A 19,852-nucleotide genomic window follows, 5' to 3' on the forward strand; every position below is an offset into this window, starting at 1 on the left:
CGATTATGTGACAAAAGGATGACACGCAAGTGAAATCTTCTGGCTTACCTGTTTTGGTTATTTGGTTGATTTTTTTTTTTTTTTTTTTTGTGGATTTTAATAAGTGTAAACATCTTATTGTATTTTTTTAAATGATAAGTTTGGTTTTTATTTGAAGTAGATGCCCTATTGTGGCCCATTTACAGTACCTACAGGGCCCACCAGGGGGCCCACAGTTTGGGAAGCAATGGTCTTCTAACATTTGTTGATATGATAATTTATCATGGACGAATAGGCTCGAAGATATTTTACATTTTAAATGAAAAGCAAGATCCCAAACGATAATGTTGGCTAAAGCATTTAAGGTGCGCAACTGAGCAACCAAGTCGACAAAAACAAGCCTGAAGTTATAAACGAGCAAAAGTAGCTCTCATGTTGATTGCTCACGTTTATTTTGAAACTGAAGATTAAAATGAAGGCAACGTGCATATTTTCATCCCAAGGAAGGAACACAAATTGACTCATAGCCTGAAACAGTAGAAAGAGGATTCCGCATTAGCCTACCTTGCGTTAGCTAAGCCTAGAAATAGTAAAGTCAAGTAAACATAAAAGAAAAGGAGTCTACACTAAATTTGAAAACATATCAGTGGACACACCTTTAAATCAATCAATCAATCAATCAATCAATCAATCAACCAGTCTATCTATCTATCTATCTATCTATCTATCTATCTATATATCTATCTATCTATCTATTCTGCCTCTTTCTACCTAAATATGGTAGGCTTCATAAACGATGATCTCTCCTTTCTCTCTTTCATTCTTAGGATCTTTTACTAAAAGCTAACCACAGACCGGACTCATTGTCCAGTGTGTTTCACTTGAACGAACTGGTCCAGCAAGTTATTTGTGAGGTGGTGTCACAGAGCTCCATATCGATCTGCCAGCCCAGGCTACCTGCTGCACGGGCGGACACTGCGTCCGAGGAGACAGTCCTCCTGGCTGTTTGCTGCTTCTTCGTCACTATCAGTGAAAGTCTTCGGCCACAGCCATGAGGGGCTTCGCCGCGTTTCTCATCTTTGTCCAGGGTATCACATGTAAACCCTCGGCTCCCTGTCCGAGTGGACAGTTTCTGCTGAAGAACCAGTGTGTTCTGTGTCATCCCACCTGCTCTGAGTGCGACGGGCACGAGCTGTTTGAATGTACTACCTGTGGAGTTGGTGAGTAGGCTAACATTTTCTCGACACGTATTGTTAACACAGCATGAATATTAACAGTGTTAAAACGAGAATTGTATTATTGTAGGTCTGTTGCTTTTGTCATTAATGGGATGCAAATGATTCATCAAAAGGTGTTACAAAGTATTTTTTGTTTCCACCTCCAAAACAAGGACTTTCAAGGAAGGAATAATATCCTTGCAACAATAGGTTAAGACTAATTTTAGTTGCCTGTTATTATCACAATTTGTCTGTGAGATCAGCAAAAATGAAACCCCCTTTTGTTTTGTTTTGTTTTGTTTTGGTCGCTAAAATGCCTGATTGAAGGAGAGCTTTGTCCCAGACCCATTAATCCAGCTGAAGGGGGTTGGACTTTTTTCTTTTCTTTTCACATCAGCACTATTAATGGTTACCAAAGCAAAGTTTTTAAAGGCTTTAGAATTAAAGGAGGGGCTCTCAGCTCTGGTTGACCATTCACTTTTGCTTAACTGCCAGAGACTGGACATATAACTTTTTTTTCTGTCCCAAGGGCACCTTTGAATTCTGTAAGAAATGAAGGTGTGATCATTTTTCCTGTGAGTTTTCACAATGTAATCTGATCACGTCAGAATGGGGCCTTTGTTAATCAGAGGGAAAGGAAAAAAAACATCCCCTCAGGCTGCGAGTATTACTGTTGCAGTTCTCGAGGCTTAACCTTGCAAAACCTGCATTACTATCTTTCTTTCCTAACACACCTCTTTGTTGAATCTAGGCATTGTTTCTTTATACTCTTACTTTGGTTTTTGTTATCTAGACTTTAATATTAGTGCTCATTTGATATATGTATAGGCTAATGCCTTTTTTTTGGAATAACATCAAAAACAGAAAGTCTCAGTCCCATTCCTTGTGCTTTGGTCCCATAGGAAGCTGCCTTTCTGTGTGCTCAGGTTGAAGCAGGTTGAAGGGTTAGAAAGGCAGCAGTAGCTTTTCTCTAGGTTTCACACATCTCCTGTGCATTGCTGAGCAGATGAGACAATGCTGTGACTCTGCTGCTTCCAGAGATGCCTCAGGTGCCACAGCTAGGCCAGTGGCAGGTGGCGGAGTATTAATCATTAGGGCTTACACAAGACTGTGTCCCTGCCCACAGCTCTGATCTCTCGTCTGCCTCTGATTGCCCTTGTTTACATAAGTCGGAGCATCATCAGTCAGAAAGAGATCTTGCACTGTGATCTGTAAATAGCAGGCATACAGTCAGCATGCTGGGCTGAGGATTTTTACACCTTTAACATCCACATCTTATGCCTCTTTTTCCTTGTATAATTATCATTTTGAATCCTAAGTCCCCTAATAATTACCACTGATTTATTTGTTTAGCATTCTGACATTTGGCTCTTTGTACTCAAACAGTGTGGATTTCTGCACCGTGTGTTAATGCTGTAATTTTTTCTGTAGGCGCTGAACTTTCACTCAGTTGGCAGCTTGTCCTTTCAGAGTGCCTTCATAAGGAGTCATCAGGCCAATTTGGCTCTAATGCTGTATTTAATATGAGAAGTTCATTGATTTTCACTTTTAAAAGAGTGCAGATCTTTAGAAAAGACATTTCCTGGCAGGAGTTCCATATGGCTAATGGCATCTTCAACAGAGGGGAACAGAGTAGACTTTATGTTAACAAGTCCTCTGTTTTCTCCTCCTCCACCTCCTCAGATGAAGATGGACAGGAAAGATTCCTCCACCAAGGTCGCTGTCGGACACACTGCCCCCGGGGACTCTATCCTGACAGGGGTCACTATGTCTGCCTGCCCTGCATAGCCAATTGTGAACTCTGCACGGACGGGAACATATGTGCTAAATGTCGGGAAAACTACAAGCTCCAGAATGGGGTCTGCCAAACGGCTTCCTGTGGCATCGGTAAATGTGTAGTAGATATTTTTGATACTATCCTGCAGTCTAAAGAGGAAGACAGCCAGGCTTGAATTGTTATGTTTGCTTTGATTCAGGGCAGGTGCAAGACCCTGATACAGGAGAGTGCATTGACTGTGAAATGGGCTGCAAAACATGCTCTGTAGGTAAGAAACACATGATTACGGAGTACTTTTACCTCTCTAATGTAGGTGGGTCTGCTGTAAAACACCAAGCATAATAGGGCACAATGCAGCATAACACTGTATAAATTTAGCTATTACTGCATGAACTCGCATCTCTTCATGAATCCTAATTAATCTCCTTCTCTTATTCATACACAGAAGACCCAGAGATCTGCAACAGCTGTGTTGAAGGTTACTTCCTGTGAGTGTATTCTTTTATCATTATTATTTTATTATCCTGAGGGCATTTTTCAGGCTTCCCATACATACACATTACCAGGTGTTGCCGTAAACACCAAACCTCGAATAGCATACTCCAACTAATCACTATTATCTCAACTGGTCAAGAATGAATGTGCTTTGTAAAATTTCCAAATACAAATGATATACAGTTTCCTACAGTGCCAATAAAAATTATTTGCCCTCTTGGATGTTTTATTTGTAGATTTTATAAATCTGTCATTGTCAGTATTATTTGACTTTTATTTTTGGTAAAAAAAAAAAAAAAGACAGAAAAACCTCTTTAATGTTAAAGTGAAAACAGATTTCTAAGAAGCATCCCCACAGCATGATGCTGCCACCACCATACTCCAGAGTGGGTATGGGTTGTCTGATGGCCAAAAAGCACCATTTTGGTCTCATCAGAACAAATAGCTTTCTTTCACTTGATCATGGAGTCTTCCACATGCCTTTTGGTGAACTCTAGTCTAGATTTGATATGAGTTTTCTTCTCTTTGCCTCTCTCCCACAAAGCTTTGACTTGTAAAGAACCAAAGAAACACTCGTTGTATGCAGAGCCTTTCCCATCTCAGCTGCTTGTAACTCCTTCAGAGTAGTCATAGGTGACTTCACTAGCAAGGACCACAACACAACAGAATGCATTTAAAGGTTTGATAAAGATTTATAAGTATGTGCTGTGAGACCGTTGTGATGAAAGATGAGGGATGTGGTAAGTAGTTTTAGTCTTGTCTGGGAGATGCATGAAGGCCCGGCAGAGGGAGACTCAGGAAGGGGGTTCTGTCTCAGGCATCATTCTGCTCGAGCTGATCTCGACCCAGACTGTAACTAGAATTAGATGAGACTTGGGTGAGGCAAGTAGTTGAAGGAGGAGATTTATGAGTTAGAGAAGGAAGGGAGGGTGGGTTGAAGACTCTCAGGCAGACAGCATGATGTGGGTGAGCTATGTTTCAGTAGGCTTGTCAGGTGATTGAGGGTGTGGTTTTTGTTGTGGCCCTGCTCCCGAACCTAAGTTAATACATTAACTACATTTAATGGTCTCTCACTAGTCTCCATCTTGCACTCAGTTTGTGAGGGAGGCCTGATTTTGGCAGATTTACACATGTGCCATCTTTCTTCCATTTCTTGATGATGGATTTAATCAAACAATGCCAAATGCCAGGGGATGTTGAGTGCCTTTGAATTTTTTTTGTATCCATCCCCTGACTTATACGTTTCAATAACCTTTTCTCTGAGTTGCTTGGAGTGTTCTTTCGTCCTAATAGTGTAATGGTACCCAGGAATACTGATTGGCCAGTGACTTGACCTTCAAAACACAGATGTTTTTATACTGCAATCACCAGAGAGACATTAACTGCACTCAGGTGATCATTTTACTAATTGAGAGACTACTAGCACCAATTGGCCGAACGCCTGTTGAATTTGGTCAGTCATTTTAAAGGGGGTGAATATTTATGCAATCACTTATTTTACATTACATGTTTAATTGAAAGCACTTCGTAAGGTTTTTTTGTCAAAAAGCCAAATTATATTGCCCCTGATTGATCTATCAAATAATTAAGGGGGTTACTACTTCTAATAGGCACTCTATCATGCAGGAAAACCAGAGTATATTTAGATGAGAATTCTTAATCAGAGATTATCTGGCATTGTCCCACAGCTGATTTATAGTAAGAGAAAGTAGACATAACCATGCATGGTGCTGTGGTTTGTGCATGTATTTTCCAAAGTTTTAAATTATGAACGTTAATTATGCTTCCCAGAGATAATTAACCTCCAAATGACCTTGTAATTGTTTTACATGCCTTGCTAAATAAAGAGTTGGCTTCATCAGTATGCACCATGTGGAGTAGAGTCCCAGAATTTTCTTAATTATTCCTAACTTCACAAGAAACTTAATTTCACCCATATTTTTGTTTACACCAGAGAATCACTTGGATGCAGACTGCAAAGTAGGATAGAGAGCAAGAACAGACCTCCAATTGTGTACTTTCCCCGAGTTTAGGCCTCCAGCTATCGTGTGAGTCGAGTTACCTACCAATCTGAGCCATCCACTGTTACCTGAGCCTGGGTTTGAGCACAAGAGAGTGGTCTGCTCTACAGAGAGCCTTCACAGAGTCTGTTTTTATGTTTTGCATGAAGAGGAAAGGAGAAGAGAAATAGAGAGAGCAGGTATAAGTGGGAAGAATAGCCAGTAGCATGTGTGATTATATTGGGTGCACCGTCTTGACTTCACTGACAGCTCTTGTGAATCAAAGCAGAGGATGGTTGGAGGAAAATCCATTGCTTCAATGCACTCAGCTCCTTTTATTGCTGTTACATTGGTGCAGGGAGATAGTCAGTCTTCTTTTGTGAAACTACTTGTGTGACTTTGGCTTTTATAGTAATGGCTTAAGTGATTAAGAATGACAGGTCGTCTTGGTTATTTCTGTGGCTGCAGAAGGCAAAAACAAATAAAAGAAACTCAATAGAGCATGGGCGGTCATGAAGTGAACAGGCCCTCTGTGATAGATTCTGACAAGCTTCAGAGCTTTAAGAAGCCGTACTGATATTTTGTCGTGATGAAAATGTTAAAGTTTGTCCATTTGGGAGAAACTGTGAAACTGTAAGGTCTTTTTCCTCGCATAAAATACATGGTCTTGAAAAGAGCTACTGCATGATGGATGGTTGGTATTTTTTGACATTTTCTTTCTTCTCTGAGGAACTAAGGCCAGCTTAACTAATAATTCACGGTGATTCCTTCTCAATATGGGTTGTACAACATTAGACTTTATTAACTCTATGGGCCATCAACAGTATAGTTTCACTTTTTCTTAACTAATATGAGGAGGAAAAGTACAAAACAAAAGTTGCTTTGGAAATGCTGATGTGATCTCTTGGAATGGAGGGTTTAATATTTGCACAGAGGGATTCTTAAACATCCTGCAGATTCTTAAGAACTGCGCTGTTTCAAACCCAGAGACAGTCTGGTCTGCATCAGCTGCTATTGTGAGTGAGCTGATGGATGCAGTGTGGCGCCTCCAGCTGTTCCTTCTCAAACAACTTCCAAATCTTAGCACCACATCCACGGCAACGCTGCAGGAAGTGCAGCTTGGGATGTCACTGGTCAGATTCTCTCATGTTTGGACCTAGGAAAGGATGTTTGACTATAGAAACTAGTAGCTGATTCTTTAAGACAAAATAGCAATCCAGTGAAGAAGGATTATTCTTGCTTTAATTTTACGTGTGACATCTTTGCAACTCTATATCTCTGCTCCTTTTGGCTACTTTTTTAGGACATTCATCTCATGTTAAATAGCTCAGTTAGGCCCCGAAGGACTGATAGGGTAGGTTAATGACTGAAATCTTCCCATGCCTCTAGGCTACAAATAAAACACCAATTAACTTCTTGCCTGAAGAGAAAAGAATCACGATAAGCTTGAAGAAAAGCAGCCCACATTATATTTTGCTCTCTGGTTGCCGTCCTTCTCGATGTTTGAGTGAGCATACCTTTATGACTTGGGATGGTATTGAAGTCAACAATACAGCTGCAGGTGTGCTGTGGGCTGACATAGTGTATCTTGGGATGGTCTCTTGCATGTGGTGTGTTTTGTGGTTTCTATGGTTTAAGTTTGTCAGACATCAGACTCACACATGCAGGCAAAAGCTGCCTGCAGCAGCATCAGACTTTTCTCCTAATAAAGCTTTGAAAATGCCTTTAAATCACAAAAGTTGTCATCGGGTCTTTGATATTTGAAATGCTTTATTCTGTGTGTTTGCATTAGAAAAAAGCCTCAGTTTGTGTATGAGCTGCCAAAGGTATTAGACTTTGAATTTCACACACAAAGACAAAGCCTAGTTCAAGAAAAATGCTTGATGATGGTTAGAGTTTCAATGACTCTGTATTAAATGCTCATAACTTTAAGAATATTTGTTTTCATTTTGTAATCATCATTTCCTTTACAGTTTCAGACACCAGTGTCGCAGGCATTGTCCCCAAAGCACTTATGAAGACCGGGGCCGGGGTGTGTGTCTCTCCTGTCCGACGCCATGCACAGACTGCAGGAGTAACACACGATGCCTTGCCTGCCAGCCTGGCTACTTCCTCAATGGTATGAAGACAGATTTTTTTCCGTTTTTATTTTATCTACTGTTGGTATTTTAAAGAAACAATCAATTCGGAGTTCAGATAAGCCTTTTCCCCACATAATACTGGTAGAAATTATGTTAAATTCACTCATAAATCACTGTGTGTGATCAATCATTCTTGCCAAAGACTAACGATGGCACTCTGAGTCTTCATTTGGATTGCAAATCATGTCCATGTCAGCAAATCTGTAATATGAGCTATGCAAATGTAGATCTATGCAAATCAGAAATAAGGACTTGTTGTTTGGTTCTTTAGAAGCATCTTAGTTCAAGTGTTGAGAAAAAAAAAATCATATCAATACCAATACATTTCAAGTGATACCCATTTACCTAAACACTTACTTTGAATCCCTATTCCTTACTTTAGTCAATATCTGTCACAAAGCATTTTGTTGCACATAAGTCTTTTCAGTTAATCTTATTATTTTTATAACAGTTAAGTAGAAGTTGACAGCTTATAGATAGTTTGGCATTGTTATTTGAAATATCTGCAAGCTGCATTAGCGGCAGTATAATCAGAAGGTTGTCGGTTCAAGTTCCAGTCAGAACATATCTGGACTTTGGCCTGGTAGCTGGTAGGTGCCAGGTCACTTCCTGAGCACTGTTGAAGTACCCTTGAGCAAGGCCCTGAACCCCGCACAGCTCATGGCAGCGCTTCAACAAGAGCAGCAAGGCTGTCACTCTGACATCGCTCCCTTAGTGCATGTCCATGGGGATCTTGTTGGTAAACTGTAAATTTCCCTTCAGGGATTAATAAAGTATGACTTAACTTTTTATAAATGTCATGCTTTGATTCACTTCACCAACAATTATATAGTTTGTACAACCCCAATTCCAAAAAAGTTGGGGCGCTGTAATATAAATAACAGAATGCAATGAGTTGCTAATCTCATAAGCCCGTGTTTATTGTGATAACAGGCTGATGTTCTGCCTACTCAGCACTGCTGCCTGACACACCTCCTCCGGTTCATCTGTGCAGATGTAACACCTATGGACCAAAGTTGGTCATCAGCTGGGGACCACTTGTCCTTTAACCCTAGAACATCTCACAGTGGCAGAGCAATGGCAGGGATCTCTCCCTGCCACCCCCTGCTGTTGCCCTAGGTGTTATTTGGCCTCTAACTCCTACTGTATGCTCCCTCCTTAGCCACAGCCAGAAACTGCCATTTTCTTTCTCCTCTGCCAGTTCTTTAATGGCTTTGTAAACCCCCGCTCCACTGCATCCCAAGTCGCAGAGAAGCAGAGCTCACTGAAAATGAAAGAGTCCGCATTAAAGCACTTCATGATGCTGGATGGTCTCTGTGACAAATATGACAGGTGGTCTAATAAATCATACAGTGCTTAACAAATTTATTAGACCACCACCCAAAGTAAGGTTTGTGCCACAGCTGCATCATGGAGTGCTTTAATGCAGACTCTTTCATTTTCAGTGAGCTCTCCACGTTTTACCATTTTGAACAGGAATGAGGGATTTCAAACTGAATTCACCCACTGGGCTTCTCTGAGAAGTCAGTAATTAATCAAGCATAACATTCAACCACTACAACTATTTTTTCTGTTCAGGAATGCAAGTAAACAACTATATTTTGACATATTAATCGAGAAATATTAATGTGCTTTACTATTTTTTCTGTTTTTTTGTAAATCAGAAAATTTGAAAATTCATGGATAACAATAATGATTATATTTTCGCATTAAAAATATCATTTGGGTTAAAGAGCTTCTACATATTGGTGCATAAACCATTGCAGAAACATGAAAAATAATTTAGGTACTTACCAATGCTGTTAATTTAGGGTAGCTGTGGCATAAACCTTACTTTGGTGAGGGTTAGGGTGGTCTAATAAATTTGTTAAGCGCTGTGCACACACACACGCATATATATATATATATATATATATATATAGAGAGAGAGAGAGAGAGAGAGAGAGAGAGAGAGAGAGACTAGACCCCCTGGCCTTTGTATTGGGCTTTGACCCAGAAGTGTACTAGCATAAATGTTAAGCATAGCAGGAGTCACTTTGTCTGCTTTTATATATCATGGTTGGCTAGAGGTTTGGTGTTCACTGCATTTGTTTCAAAGTATGTACAAAATGGACAGAGCTGTAAAGTTTATCCATGTTTCCACTGTTCGACGGACAAGTCAACTGTTTTCTGGTTTGTTAGCAAGGTCAACTGGAAGAAGGTCCTTGGTAAGTGAAAGAGGACGTATCACCGTCCACCATAGCAGAGGTGGACATCAATAAATCAAATTCTCCTGCTGTGTATGTATACTAGGATGAGAACCGTAGTTCAGTTAAACTGCCTAATTGTGTAATAACCATAGCTTGATTTTGAATGCATGTTAAAGAACTGAGTAATTACATATGTGCTCCATCATCTCTGCTAAGTTATTTATTGCAATCATTTTCTTATACAGACTGATTATTGTTCTCTAAATTAAATGCACTTCCTCTCTGCTTCTCTGCCTTGTCAGGTGTTGAGTGTATCAAACAATGTCCACAGCAAACCTACAGTGACTCCAGTGGATGGCGCTGCCAGCCATGTCACAGCTCATGCCAGACATGCCACGGCCCTCGATCAACAGACTGCAACCTTTGCCGTGGTGGGAACTCTCCCCTGCATGGACAGTGCCCTCTGGTTAACTGCCCATTGGGACAGTATTATGATGGTAAGAACAATTGTATTTTTTATTTTTCTTAAATGGTAACTTTAAAGGTTGTTTGTCCTGTGTTATTTGTTCCAGTACAATGCTGTGAAACATTGTACCTTAATTGTTTGATTCGTCAATCAAAGTAATTGCTTCTCACCTCTCAGAGGAGGTCAGAGTAGAGATCAGTACATTGTCCTGCTATTTTGAAGAATTCAGCGTCTTGCTCAAGGACACTTCAGCATGGTGGATTGCTGCTGCTGAGACAGAGGCTTGATCCCTGCTAAAGGCCCTCTAAGTTGAAGGACGCACATGTAGACAGACACCCAGCTGCACATGTACTGCATCACCTTTCACTCAAGAGCCATTTCACTGGAGCAGTATGAAAAAGCTCCTCTGCCTCAAGCATCGGGCTCTTCACCTGCTTCCCCTTTGGTGTCTCAGACAACAGCATCCCCTGTTGTTATGAACCATACAGAGCAACAGGGCAGATTGTTTACATTTCTGCCTCAGTGGTTGGATTATTTGCATTCTTGTTTGGCTTGGTATATTCGATGTTTGTTGTCTGGATTGCTTTTCATTTAGCCAAGTCTTTCTGTGGTCTATTGTCACAAAACATTTACATTTTAAATGATTTCATAGCCTTAAAACATTGCTTTACTTGTCAGAAATTAATCCATTTTAAATCTGCAATATATTTTAAGAAGTACTTTTGCAGGTAAGCTATATAGATCCAGATGCTACATTTCTATTTTGTAGGTTTGATTCTAAAATGCTTGGTGTCCTGTGTTGCACTCAAAATGCTCAATTTCCCATCAGCAATAGTTACAGCTTACTATGGTTCCCTCTAGTGGTGAAGAAACAGAAACAAACATCTCAGATTTGGCACCTTCCACTGGATTCCTCTTTGACATTTTGTTACAGTATGAGTTACCCTGTTCTTCATACTAATGTATTATAATAATTTCAGGACAATATAGTGAATGTCATGCATGTGATGCCTCCTGTAAGACCTGCTTTGGCCCACAAGCCCTGGATTGTTCCTCTTGTTTCAAAGGTACAAATATTCTCTTTCTTTGGTTCTGACCATACATGGAAAATGTACTCAAACAATTACAGTGAAATCTGTTTGTGCATTTTTGTCACAGGGTATTTCCTGGACCAGGACAGTTCCTGTGTAGTGCAGTGTCCATCTGGTTCCTACGCAAATTCTGCCACTCAGCTGTGTGAGGACTGCTCTCCAAACTGTGAGACCTGCGTGGACACCAGTGATAACTGCATCAGCTGCTCCAAAGGAATCTATAAACTGTTTCTCCACCAGGGGCGCTGTTGGTCTAACTGTCCAGAGTAAGTAGCTGGGTTTATGTCAGTTCAGACTGATGAAAAGGCATTATGACTTTAAAAATATGTGTAGGAGTATTTTATTTCTCTATTGTCTCCTGATTTCACTTTCAGAGGTTTTTTCGAGACAGCAGAGGGCTCCTGTGAAGCCTGTGATGCCTCCTGTCTGACATGCGATGGCATCAACTCCCAGTGTCTGTCCTGCCCTGATGGCCACTACTTAGAGAGTGGCACATGCAGACTTAACTGTTCCCTGCGAACATACGCTGCAGACGACGGGACCTGCAGACGCTGTCCTCCACACTGTGATGTTTGCTCCGATGACAGGACCTGTTTCAGTTAGTTTCAGATTAAATAAATAAAAGTGGTTGACTTTTGAAAGACTTTTATTTGAAATCTCTGATAACAACTAAACAAGCCTCTCTTGTATATCATTTCAGAGTGTACTTTCCTCTACATGATGCTTAATGGTGTGTGCAAAGCTAGTTGTCCCATGGGCTACTACGAGGACATGGAGGAGGGCCGCTGTGGTCAGTGCCACCCAACCTGTAGCAGCTGCTCAGGGCCCCTGACAGATGACTGCGAAACCTGCTCAACATTTAGCCCGAAACTTTACAAGGGTTCTTGCTCCAAAGACTGCCCCTTCGGTACTTACTATGAAACTGAAGCAATGGAGTGTCAAGGTGAGCGACTTGATACACGCTTTTGGCCTTTTTCAAAGCAGTGTTTAATATGCAGGGGTACTAAGTTTTCTGGTCATGCACTACCTGGGACCCACCTTCAGAATTTTTAACAGTCCTGGATGTTTATGCACTGAGAAATCTCACCTTTGGAAACTTAAAAAAAATAGTCTTTACCATGTTTTTTATGGTATAAGTGATTTCCTATCTTATTATAAACAAAGATAAAATGAAGAATCGTGAAGAAACAAAGCCAGGAGACCCTGGAGAATGTTAAGCTAAAATAAAGGACAAACAATGGTTGTAATACTCCTAAATCCACATTATATAACAGCACCAGCACCATGTTAATCTTAAAAGTTTAGTCAAATGAAATGGACTATTATTTTGAACATCTCTGAACACTGTGGGGATCCCACTCTTCCTGATAAACAGTTTCTGACTATTTCATGGTCTGATTTCTTTGACTCTGTGCAGAGTGCCACCAGACATGTAAGAGCTGCACTGGCCCAGAAGCAAACCAGTGCACCCAGTGTGAGAAGGGGCTTGTGCTGGATCCAAACACACTGTTGTGTGGAGTGACGGGTGACACAGATTGCCCAATGAGAACATACCTACATGAAGACCAGTTCACCTGCATGGGCTGTCATCGACACTGTTACTCCTGCGAGGGGCCGGGCAGTGATGAATGCCAGACCTGTGTGGTCCCCAAATACCTTTACAGTGAGCATTTAACAATTTATATTCAACTGCATGCCAAGAAATGACACACTCTATGAGGAGTGTTGTTCTTAACCTTTTGAGGACTCATGGATTTGAGCCTGACATAGTCAGAAATTTGGCAAGCTATTCAATGCAGCTGGTCCTGGTAGTACAGCTTACAAACTTGCAGCATGATTAATGTTTGATTACAGTTTTCATCAATTAGCTGCATGTAACTGATTAAAAGGCAGAAAATACATCAGGATAGACTGATGATGCATGTATGACTGAAAACAGTAGCCTTTAATGTTTTCAGTTATTTTAATCCTCCAAGCATACCAGCCTACAGCAGGTATATAACTACATATTAATGTTTAAGCAGGAAAATTAGTTCATGATTCACTGTTTAGTGGTATTAGTATTATTAATAGCTAAAACCCCAAAAACCTACTGGAAAGTTGGACCAAAGCAGTTTCAATCAGGAATCCTCTCACTTTGAAGCAGCGGTAGCAGTAAAATAAAAACAAAGCTGGGAAGGTTTTTAATTAGTGATGCTGTGATTGATCGCCAGTGATCATTACTGGCTGATTTTTCTGAACATAAGCATATCTAAATGAATGCTTCTAGTATGCTGTCACCTGGAATAATTGTCCATACTGGGATGAGAAAAGCACTGTGTGTGCATAGAAGTAGAAGATTTTTTTTCACTTTTTGATCCCAGAGATAGGAGAACAAGTTTGTGCAAATACAGTGTTAGTCATTAATGTTTACTGTCACACATAAAATCTTCGCATTTTAATTTCCATGAAGTTTTTTCTTTTGTCTGTATAGTCCCATAACTTTTTGAAAAATCAGGTGTCATTACTGCTGCACAAATATTCTTAAAGCCCAGTTTGTCCTGAAAAAGTTTGTTTGGAGCTTGACTGTGCACCACACGGTTGACGTTTTATAAGCTTTTTAAAATGGCAAGACAAAATGGTTTAAAAAAAATAGCAGAGGGCTCAGATAGTTTAAATGATAAAAGTGCAATTCTAACGTAATTTTTTTTTCTAAAACTCCACTGTTACTTGAGAGTCAAAGAGTCCTGAATAAAGAAAATAAGGTTGAAAAGAAGGGCACTAGTGGTGATACATTCTGATAAATAGAAAATGTAACTTTCTGTCTTTGGTGTACTACTTTACAGACAGCACCTGTGTGAATGACTGTCCAGTCGGTACGTACAACACGAAACAGGAAGCGGATGGGACAGAGCTGGGATTCTGTTTACCTTGTGACCGCGCCTGCTCCACCTGCAGCGGAGTATCATCCAGAGATTGCCTCACCTGTTCTCCAGGATATCTGCGACTCCTTCAACTCTGCGTCACACACTGTCCTACTGGGTACAAGGGCGAAAGCCCTCGCATAATCTTTTACATATTTATTTTGCACAGGACCACAACGTCTTTTTGACTGAGTGTTGGCTTTTGTGCACACCCTTAATCTACTGATACCAAAACAGAGGCATGTGGAGAAAGCAAACAATCCTCTAATGGAGATATTAGTGTACACAATTGTGTAATTGCTTTGGCATCTCAGTAACTTCATTTTTAAAGTTATTTTGTTTATTTTGTTTAATAAAATTTGCATTTTAAATGCTTTGATAATAACTTTATCCTTTTTTAAAGAAATATTACAGATATGCTGCTATTTTTAAGGTTGTGGTGATTCAAAGTGTCTAATGATAGCCCAGCTTTAAAACTATCACAGATTGAACAACAGACTTAAAACCTGAATTAAAATCTAAAAGAATCAGAAATGTCCACACACCTCACTTGTTCACATTGTTCATGCTATATTTGTCTTCAGGTATTACAAAGAAGGCTCCCGCTGTGAGAGGTGTGACCACTCTTGTGAGATGTGTACAGGACCAGGGCCTGAGTCCTGCAGGACCTGCCCTCCTCCTCTTCTGGAGTTACAAGGGACCAAACTGTGTGTTGAGCGCTGCCCGAATCGCTTTTATGTGCTGAATGATTTGTGCAAACAGTGCCACACCAGTTGTCAGACATGCACAGGTGATTAGGGGGCTCTTTGATTTCTCATTTCACAACTGTTTGGCTAAAGTTGGACAACTTGACAACGTACAAACTTAACAGTGTCTTTCCAATGTGTCAGTATTTGCCTTTCATTCTTCATTATTGCGTTCAGTAGTCATTTATTATATGATGTATTCATGTTGAATTTGTGTTTGCAGATGCCTCGCCTCAGGGCTGTGTGACGTGCGACTGGGGCAGCACCCTAAAAGATGGAGTCTGCTATCCTCAGTGTGAGGAGGGGCGATATTTTTCACAAGAGGTGTGTTCCTTTCAGTGGTTCATGTTTCATTTCCCATCTTTTTGAGTCAAACTAGATCAAGGCAAAAGAGAAACTTATCGCTCTAGCTTTTCTTTACCATGATATGAAAGTTTGTCTTTTCCCACAAATCACTTCATGATACACCATAAGCGTTGCTGCAAGAGTCGTACATGGCATGCAGTGGATTTTTATTAAGATTACAAAATCATGTTTAAGTTAATAATTAAAAGCCATAAGCTTTCACACCTTTGTCACCTTCTCACAATAGATTCGATTAGCTGAATATCACAGCATCTTTCCACTGGACTTAAAAGACACTAACCACAGTTCCTTGAATTTCCCCTCAATGGGGTAACTAACCTTTTTTTTTTGACTGGGGTGGCCCCACTGTGGCAGTGACTCATGCAGGGGTGGCCTCATGTATGCACATCATATACAAGAATGTGTAACATTTATTTACCCTGTCTGATTACACAATATATCTAAACATAAAACTAACACTAAAATATCCTACAGAGGTTTTATTCCTGTGTATATAGCCTTTCAAAAGAAACATAGCAGGTTGACACCAGTGACAACACACTGTAGGTTCTCTTACCACAGTTCTCACAGCATGCACTACATTGTGCAGCATAGCATTCTCGCTGTCAGAACTGCATCTAAAAAAAAAATATTTAATTTAACCCCGGCCAATTTCAGTATTCCTTTTATAAAAAATAAAGAGCAGGGGCTGAACAAGTTATGTCCAGTGAGAGAAGTGAAAAAAAAAATTCCAGAAAATCTTCCTGTTTGATTCTCCCAGTACCTTGTCATCTCCCTCTGTCCTTGTTCCTTGTCCATGTTAATGCAAGCAACAGAGCAACAGTGGGAAAACATTACGCTGCATCCTAAGTGATTTGCCAGGACTCTGTAGTAGGAATCAATGTAATCACGCTTTTTTTGTCACTACCTAATGCATGCTTGCTTCATAGGCAGTTAGGACACACTGTTAGCTTTATTTTTAATTACTCAAAAAGATGTCAGAACTCACAATTTCAAGTACTGACAAAGCAAATGCGGCATTCAACAAAAGCTCCAGGCAGCCTACAACACAACCTGAAAAACTGATTCAAGTGTAAGTCTCACCTCTGACAAAGCACTTAGCTTATCTTTATTTATAATTCTTGGATGGCCAATCAGATTTCTTGGGTTGCCATGGCCATTGCAATCCCCTTGATATATCCTTGATTCTTCTTAAACAACTGCTTTGTCCATCCAGTACAAATTGTCTTATATTGTAGGAAACCTGTGAGCCATGCCACAGCTCATGTAGGCATTGCAACGGCCCTAGACCTGACCAGTGTTTGACTTGTCACCGTGATTCTGCTCTTCATGCTGTGGAGAACCGCTGTGCCCGCTGCTGTAAGGCTGGAGGAAACCAAACTGACTGTTGTGTTTGCGACAGCCGCTCAGGTAGAGATCCTGCCTATCAAAGGACATGTAAGACAGTTTTAATTTACACATCTAATTAAAGCTTTTTTTTTTCTTTCCAGCTCTGTGCGTGGAGGCTCCCAAGCCCAAGTCAGGTGATGATGAAGGATCAGACCTGAATATGTCATCTAAAGCTCTGAAGCACACAACAGCTGCCCTGCCTGTCGCCCTGCTGCTAGCACTGGGGTTAGCTCTGGCTGTGTTTGCTTTGGTCAAGGCCCAGGCAAAGAAAAGGTTCTGCTGGAGCCAGAGCTATGAGAGGCTGAGCGGCAGCGCCAGCATCAACATGCCTCATGGTGTGCCCGAGCCAGACAGTGGAGACGAGGTGGACGTTGTGTACACCAGTAGAAATGGATCAGTGTATCGGCGCTACAGCTTTATCCATGAGCAGGATGCAGACGCAGACTAGGATGTGGATCAGAGAGCTTCATCTTAGATGCATCATAATTATCTTTGTTTCGCGGACGCTTTCAAATCTGACAGTTGAATTTGAAATAGTTTGATGTTTAGGAGAGACTGCAATTATATTTTGCATTGGTAAGGTGCTTTTTGAATTCTGGTGTTTATTTTATTCAATTAAGTGCCTGTATCTGCACATTTTTAGATGAGGTGTATGTGAGGGAAAAAGTGAAATAAAACATAGCTGTGTGTATATAAATAGGTAGCCTTAATTTTTTTTTTACTAGGTATTTAGGAGACATTTGTTCTATGACTGTGTAAGATCTTTTAGATCTGCATTATTTGTTGTTAATATAAATGAATGAAATAAATCTTTTTCATCTGATTTAGCCTACTCATTGCACCTTAAACAAGGGCTCTTTGCCACTGGATAAGATTTTGTCACTGGAGACGGTGTTAGTGGCTTTGCCATCATTATTTGTGCTTTCAGTCATGTCCTTGGCTTTCATAGTGAAGGTCTAAAAGCCGAACTAATGGCTCCTAACCTTGCAAAGCAGATGGATTCACCCATTACTGTGTTTCTTACAAGAAAATGTGTGTACAAATCCATAATGTATGTCAGGTTAAATGGCTACCTTAAGCCTTAGCAAAACGGAATTGATGTCTACCAGGAAATTTGTGAGCCAAGATCCTACTGGGACGTTACTGAAAGGATTAAATTCTTGACACACCTCAGCTGGGCACGCCTACATGAATGGATGATTGATTTAGCAACCCTTCATTGAATAAAACATCAACTCCTCGTCCCATTTGGTTAAACTGTAATCTGCACTCACCTGCGCTGTACTCACCTCAAGCTGGGACATGGCTTTTCCTAGATTTTTACGGGGCCAAGTATTGCTTTTGAGAAGCCTCTCTCTCATCTTCATGGGAATGCTCTTTTCTCTGGCTCTGTGGGAAAGGGGCTCTCACAGAAAGCCACTGTCTGATCTCAGGATACCACAGCAGTTCTCTATTGACCTGGCTGGCTGCACAGCCATCATCAGCGGAAACGTAGAGGGGAAGGAGAAATCACTGGAAGAACTTCTTGCATCCAGGAAAAAACAGATGCTTTTATCTGAGGACTTTTACCTCAATGTAACACAGGACTGTGACGGTTATATTAAAAAAAGAGGCTTTATCACTGTGCCCCTCAGTGAAGAGGAGAGGGACTTTCCTATTGCCTACTCAATGGTGGTCCATGAGAAGATTGAGATGTTTGAGCGACTTCTACGAGCTGTTTACACTCCTCAGAACATCTACTGTGTGCATGTGGACCAGAAATCCTCTCAAGAATTTCAAAAGGCTGCAGAGGCAATAGCCTCCTGCTTTCCTAATGTGTTTGTAGCCAGTAAACTGGAAAAAGTGGTGTATGCCTCCTGGTCCAGAGTGCAGGCTGATTTGAACTGTATGACAGATCTACTTCACTCACACGTCCAGTGGAAGTACCTGCTGAACACCTGTGGGACAGACTTTCCTATCAAAACCAACAGAGAGATGATCCAAGCGCTGAAGGCCCTGAATGGGAGGAACAGCATGGAGTCTGAGGTCCCCAGTGACTTTAAAGCAGGACGATGGAAGTATCATCACAACGTGACTAACATTGTAACACGAACGACTGTGAGGAAAAGCCCTCCTCCTGTTAGCAGCCCCATGTTCTCAGGGAACGCTTATTTTGTTGTCACAAGAGCCTTTGTGGAACACGTGATGCAGGACAGAGGCGTTCAAAAACTGATGGAGTGGGAAAAAGACACTTTCAGCCCAGATGAGCACCTCTGGGCCACCCTGCAGAGGATGCCGTCTGTCCCGGGATCAGTGCCCGCTAACAATAAGTATGATACATCAGACATGCTTGCCCTCGCTCGTGTGGTGAAGTGGAGCTTTCTGGCAGGAGATGTAAGAAGTGGAGCTCCATACTATCACTGCACTGGAGTGTACAGAAGATCAGTTTGTGTTTATGGAGCTGGAGACCTTGGGTGGCTCCTGAAACAACAGCAGCTCTTTGCTAATAAGTTTGATCCAGAAGTTGATGATGTCGCTATTCGATGTTTGGAGTCAGTTCTACATTTTAAAGCATTAGGACATAACTCAAGCTTGACAGAAAAATATTCAACCACTCTGTAAAGCATATAATCAGCTTAAACAATAAAGTAGTAACTTATTTCAATAAAATAGAAGCTAGACTGAAAATTTCTCAATGCTTGTGTGTTGTCACTAGTTTATATAAACGCTTAAATTATCATAACATGATTTAAAGATGCTATTTTGTATGGATTTAGTGTGCATTGAGATTTTGGCTTGATCTCAGGTATGCCTTTGGCAAAAAATGTTAAAAACCACGGCTTTATACCATCATTAACAATTTGTTGTGATTTGTACATGCATGTTTTTGTTTTGATACTGGCAGATTATGTTTTCTCAAGTGCTTTTGAAGCTTTATCTGATTTCAATAAAAATCTGAATGTATAGTGCCATCTAGTGGAGTCTTGGTGGACATTATCCCACAAAAACATTTTGTGGATCTATAAATCTAGTATACAGTTATTTGGTTTATCTCAGTATTGTCAGTGTACAGAGAATTGCTCACTGTATAATTGAACTGCCATATTATTATCT

The 19,852-nt window shown here is 40.7% G+C and overlaps 2 protein-coding genes across 2 annotated transcripts; both read left to right on the top strand.

Annotated features, from left to right (window-relative positions):
- Positions 1–855: 855 nt before the first annotated feature.
- LOC121514717 (proprotein convertase subtilisin/kexin type 5) lies at positions 856–17,496 on the top strand. Its single transcript, XM_041794961.1, has 16 exons — positions 856–1,199; positions 2,880–3,083; positions 3,173–3,241; positions 3,419–3,461; positions 7,442–7,587; positions 10,101–10,295; positions 11,245–11,331; positions 11,423–11,621; positions 11,730–11,953; positions 12,056–12,298; positions 12,773–13,018; positions 14,181–14,376; positions 14,843–15,048; positions 15,228–15,328; positions 16,609–16,780; positions 16,861–17,496. Exons 1-16 carry the CDS (start codon positions 1,031–1,033, stop codon positions 17,205–17,207), a joined length of 2,847 nt encoding a protein of 948 aa, XP_041650895.1. The 5' UTR covers positions 856–1,030; the 3' UTR covers positions 17,208–17,496.
- Positions 17,497–17,990: 494 nt separating this feature from the next.
- gcnt3 (glucosaminyl (N-acetyl) transferase 3, mucin type) lies at positions 17,991–19,635 on the top strand. The gene has a single exon (XM_041795568.1). The coding sequence runs from the start codon at positions 18,062–18,064 to the stop codon at positions 19,358–19,360; it is 1,299 nt and encodes a 432-aa protein (XP_041651502.1). The 5' UTR covers positions 17,991–18,061; the 3' UTR covers positions 19,361–19,635.
- The last annotated feature ends 217 nt before the right edge of the window (positions 19,636–19,852 follow it).

Source organism: Cheilinus undulatus, linkage group 9 (assembly GCF_018320785.1).
Source record: "Cheilinus undulatus linkage group 9, ASM1832078v1, whole genome shotgun sequence".
Classification (NCBI taxonomy): Eukaryota; Metazoa; Chordata; class Actinopteri; order Labriformes; family Labridae; genus Cheilinus; species Cheilinus undulatus.

Coding starts and splice junctions, on each gene's coding strand:
- LOC121514717 (XM_041794961.1), top strand. CDS start 1,031: ATGAGGGGCTTCGCCGCGTTTCTCATCTTTGTCCAGGGTATCACATGT. Junction 7,588..10,100: donor GCCTGGCTACTTCCTCAATG/GTATGAAGACAG, acceptor CTGCCTTGTCAG/GTGTTGAGTGTATCAAACAA. Junction 11,954..12,055: donor CGATGACAGGACCTGTTTCA/GTTAGTTTCAGA, acceptor ATATCATTTCAG/AGTGTACTTTCCTCTACATG.
- gcnt3 (XM_041795568.1), top strand. CDS start 18,062: ATGGCTTTTCCTAGATTTTTACGGGGCCAAGTATTGCTTTTGAGAAGC.